Source organism: Eimeria mitis, genomic scaffold (genome assembly GCF_000499745.2).
Source record: "Eimeria mitis Houghton genomic scaffold, Emh_scaff1977, whole genome shotgun sequence".
Lineage (NCBI taxonomy): Eukaryota > Apicomplexa > Conoidasida > Eucoccidiorida > Eimeriidae > Eimeria > Eimeria mitis.
This window is the reverse complement of record NW_024015104.1, coordinates 1-5,120: the sequence shown is the minus strand read 5'-3', so window position 1 is coordinate 5,120 and position 5,120 is coordinate 1. Positions and strand designations below refer to the sequence as shown.

At 50.3% G+C, this 5,120-nt stretch overlaps 1 protein-coding gene across 1 annotated transcript; it reads left to right on the top strand.

The window, feature by feature from the left end:
• Positions 1–1,760: 1,760 nt before the first annotated feature.
• Positions 1,761–4,139, top strand: EMH_0046740 (uncharacterized protein; the record flags this gene model as incomplete). The annotated part of the gene is made up of 3 exons (XM_038022386.1): positions 1,761–2,822; positions 3,075–3,194; positions 3,612–4,139. 3 exons carry the CDS (start codon positions 1,761–1,763, stop codon positions 4,137–4,139), a joined length of 1,710 nt encoding a protein of 569 aa, XP_037878240.1.
• Positions 4,140–5,120: the final 981 nt, after the last annotated feature.

Genomic DNA, 5,120 nt, shown 5'->3' with positions numbered 1-5,120 from the left:
CATGCAGACCTGAACATAGGGGGAATGTGTGAAATATGTACTGTGATCACGCAGCACCTGGCTGGGGTAGCTGGATTCAAGGAGCTGTACAGCGCTCTTCCCCATGGAATGTTCACTGTGATAGGCTCTGTAGCGGGTCTTAAAGTTGCATTGCTTCTGCATCTGTCCGGATACGTTTGGGAAAATCCACATCACCTTCCCTGTTATTTTCAAAGGTCTGCGGCGCGATATTAACCACAAAGAAACTAACGGCACGCTACCATGGACGCATCTCCAATAGCAGCAAGAAGCAAAGGAACGTATGCAGGTTCCGTTCCAAAACAGCGTCCTCGGAAATGCACTCAGCTATTCGCCCCCCCAGAAAACCTGCACGACCAACAGACGTTTTTTACACACCCTGCGCCGTTCTATAAGAAGGCAATTACGCCTCTTATGACTCAGCTGGGAGCAACGAAAGCGCAGTCGACCAAGAACTTGGGTGAAAAGCGCTCCCACAGGGGGCTGTCGCTTGGGCCCGGTTTACTCAATCCACTTAGACGACATCGCGAAGGATAGGCTTATCGTAACCTGTGTGCATCTATGGCATCAATCACGCCATTACGCAAGTGAGATTTCCCATATTAGTTAAGAAAGGGTGCGCCGTGGTACGCAGCCATGCAAAGGTGCCGCACTCCAGGTCTGCTCCACAGTTCGAAAGGTTCTTGTTTACCATAAAAGGAAGCGCAGCACTCAAAAGGCCTCAAATCGCAGCCTTCACAGGACGTTTAATGGCTTGACACTCCTGGAAAAACGAACGCAAGAACAGTTGCAACGCTAGAAGGGCCGGCCAACATAGGCAAACGTTTCGGGTGTCAACGCAACCGCAGCTTCAAATCTAGCATATAGCAATTAGCCTTTTAAAAGCTTAGTTCGTATGGAGGCATACAACTGAGGCGATGCATGACCCTTTCGGGTTCTTGCAGGTGCGCAAGCGGAAGACCCCGACAGCTTAGACAAGAGATACACGCATATGGTGAACGTAGCACTCTGATTTCGACAATTCTTCGAGTATATTCATTCAATCATCCTGGACGAAAACATTACGCAGGCTATCAGCGCCGGCGCCCTCAACATCCAGTACACTTCCCTCCGACCTCAAGTTGCGCTTCAGCAAGCTGCGCCTCAGCCACATGTGAAGCAGAAAATATTTTCTGCCTTGAAGTTGGATCTTACAACTTGAGCCGTTGACGCACTGATTCACTATCGACAGCTCAGAACGAGGATGGATAGCATCGTTTGTTCTCTGGTACCCTGCACTGCTCTGAAACGATCCACCGTCACGACCATAATATGCCGCATGTGGCCTATATCACGAGGGATACCATGGGGCATACACGAACAGCTGAATTCAAAACAAATAAGATGCCCGATGAAGAGTTTTAAATGTTGCTCTTCTGCGAGCCCACGACAGCGAAGCCGCGCGAGTGCCAGCTTGTTTCCAGATCGATGCGGCGGGTACGGGTAGGTGAAGGAGCAGCTGCTTCTCCGCAAAGGCGCTACATTAGAACTGCTACAGCGGAACAATCCAGGGACAAGCTAGAGAATGCTGATCATATGCCTCTGCCTGAGGCGAAATATTCAATGAGGACATCTCGCTCCTCCATCAGCGAGCCATTGTGGGAAGATACAGTGATATTCATGTGCGCAATGCATGGCGTCCAGTCGTGCCTTTTAAATGTGCTCTTCTCTTAGGGTAGGAAAGTGATTCTGTTTGCTGTGAAATGCAAATATCCTCATGGAGTTTGGGAGTGCACTTCCCTGTGGGCCAGCAAGATGGCGTTGGGCGGTGGACCGGTTCCCGCCCCACAAACATCGGCAAGGCTGGACGCGTCACCCTACATTCTGCTCATCTGAGTAGAAACCAAAAAGCAGCTTTAATTAGAACTGCAGTTTCAGCGCTTTTGGCCCTCGTTCTTGTAGCCTATTTCTGTCGGTCTCCAGAAGGGCTGTGGAGGTCGAAAGCCGCAGACATTCGCCGGCTGGCTAGCAGTGATGAAGACGAAGTGTGCGACGGTTTGCTTGAGCTAATAGAATCGGCTAGTGGAGGAGAGAGTGGGGCATCTTCGAGCCCCAAGGAACTTTCCCAGAGCGCCAGCGTTGCCGAGGGAGCAGGCTCTAGAAAGAGGGCACATAGCACGGATAGCCAAGATGAGGAGGTGGAGAAAGCAAAGAGGCCTTTAGTTGAGGGGGACCTGCTGAGTATGACCGCAAATATGCAGGACAAGGTTGATTCCCGACAAAATTCTCCTCCCGAGGTGTCTCCTGCCCAACAGCAGGCTGTCTCCAGTCGGGATCTGGGGTTCAGTGCAGGCTTTAAAGGAAGTGATGAAGCTAACACATCATCAGCCAACGAAGAATTCTTAACCTCCTGGGAGGGTGAGGACATGGGTGGCAGCAGTTTGCTCGAAGAATTTTTTGCAGACGACGATCCGTTTGAGCAGTCGTTTCTCGATTTCGTCTTTGATCCAGACTTAACTTCATCGTCAGGAGACGACGTAGACAAGTTGGAAGATGCGCAGGGGACCCCTGGTGATACGAGAGATAACGCGGCACAACAGGTAACTAGCAGTAGCAGTCCAACCTCCAAAGGTCAGAGTTCGGCTGCTCCCGGCAGTGGAGCCGATGACGTTCAGCCGGCGGTTTTGGAGAGCCAAGGTCTTCAGGGACACCAGAAGCCGTCCGGAGTGTCTACAGAGCTATCAACCAGTTCGGCTTCAACGAAAGGAAGCCAAGGTTTCGTGTTAGTTCAGAATATTCCAGTTTTCAAACGGACTCATTCGGAGGTGGGTGCTAGTGCCAGCTATGTTGTGGTTTGTCACTTCTTCAGGGGCTTCTGTTTTGGCATAAACCTTTCGGATGTTGGCAGATGAGTGGTTGCATATGGCTCGCAGGGCGTCAATTTATCGTCTTATCCGCATGCTACGCGTGAACTGTGCCTCCCGTTGGCGCTCGTAATTTTGCTTTTCCTGTCCCATTAGCAACACGTCTTATTGGATAGTTGAAATAGATGTATGTTGATCATGTTGTGTCTTCAGGCCCCACTATTTGTTTACTCTTCGCAGCCTCACGACGCTGTGCACGATCAGCAGACTTCCACAGATCTATCGCCTCCGTCAACGAGTCAGTTGGAGGCGCCGGGGCCCTCGCAGTGTCAGGTGAGCTCTACTACTCCCGACACAAGCTAGAACTCAGTTAGAAGCTAGATCCCCGTAACTGTCAAGTTATTCCTGTGCTTCTCTCTCTCTATTTGGTGCAACTGACCCTGCTGGCGTCAACGCTACCCCTGCTACCAACTGATAGCAGTGTGAAACCAAATTTCCCAAATAGCTAGGTTTCCCGTATTCTTTCTGTAATTTTCTTGCTGAGGCCTGTTACTTGCCTTGCTTTGTGGCTGCCTTCGTGTGAAACTACCAATTCTCCCACACGGCTTCTTTCTTTGCGTTGTGTGTTGTCCCTGGTTCTCCTCATTTTTTAAGATTCCCGCAGACGAAGAAGCGCCAAAGAAACACGCATTCTACCGTCTGCCAAGGGCTGATCATTCGTGCAAACTTGTCCCCTTTAACTTTGCGAAGGCCATCGTGTATACCCCTCGAACCAACACCCCGAAAACACTGGCGTCCATTAGGCAATTGCTGGTCAAAGAACAGCTCACGGCTGACGAACTTCAGTCATTGATAGATTTGGCCGCGAAGGTGGTTAAAAATGTATACAATATGGGCAAGTTTAGGAAGGGGCTTGTCCCTCTAAGGGAAGTGCGAGAGCACGTCATGCGTCGATTTATCATAGCGGATGCACTATGGGGCATTTGTGAAGTGGTTGGTCCGTCAATGCGGAAGGAAGAGTGGTGGAAGCAAGTTATGGAAAAGCTCTTGCTATTCCCTAGTGCGAGTGTAACCTCTGGACATATGCAAACAGGCCGTTTTCAAGTCGTTCGCCGGTTTGTCGCTGCGCTGCAAATGTATCGGGAGGGACGTCGTCCTGCGCCACGAGAGGTAATTGAGCTGAAGCGAGAGGTATTTTGCTCTCCGGAAGCCCCGCCTCCGTTCCGCTCACGTGAATATGACATATTTAGAGACGACGATACTCAAGAAGAAGTCTAAGAGGGAATTTACCGCTGGACACGATCGCTTCTTTTGAATAATTGCAATGTTGGTCCATCTCCACGTGCTGAAGACCTACTTTTTGTCTGGTGGAGGAGGGACTGGAGGCGTGTAGCTTCTTGGATCCAAGCCGCCACTATTCGACCAAGCACTTCATTTATGGGGCGACTGAAGCGGACGAACATGTGCTGAAAACAGACATGCCGCTTGGACACAGCGGGAGCATTTGAACTGGTGTTGGACCATGTTGCATCGATCCATCTTTGGCCCGCGTGTTTTTGATGTCGCTCAACCTATGCGCCCGCCGCTGGCGACTGCTTTGAAATGCATGCTTTTGCAGCATCACTTGAACTTCTTTCCAATTGTTGACAGGGAACGACGCTGTACGGTCTTTCCTTAACCGTTTATCGAATGCCTATGCGGCACGCAAGGCATAATTATAGTAAGATGGAAACGTACTATCAGGATATCTGCTTTACAATAGGTATCGCAGAAGGAGTTCCATTGTACTGTATAGAAGCAAGCATGGTAAGGCAGAAGGCCGATTAAGTAGTCAATGCACCGTGCAGAACATACATGGCCAGGGAAATTTCGCCAGCTAAATCTGCGGCTTTCAGGAGTCCTGAGGAAGTCAAAGGGACCCACCTTGCATGCAGTACTAGGATAGACGGTGACGAGTCGTTCGCCGATTTGCTTGAGTTGATAGAACTGCCGATCGGAGAACAATGCAAGGGCACCTGAAGGTCCTAAGAACTCCTCTAGAGAGCTGACGTGGTGAAGAGGGCAGGGAGTGTAGCAAGCAAAGCCGTTACTTGATGAAAAGCAGAATATGACTGGAAACATGTAGGCTGGCTGTGGGCCATCGTTAAGTTTTGCCCGATGTAACTTTGGAAATACTAGGTGTGGATGTGGTTCAACTTCTTCGCACAGTGCTGCTACAAAAGGGGTATGGTGTATTGCGCCAGGTGGCTTGCTAGGCAA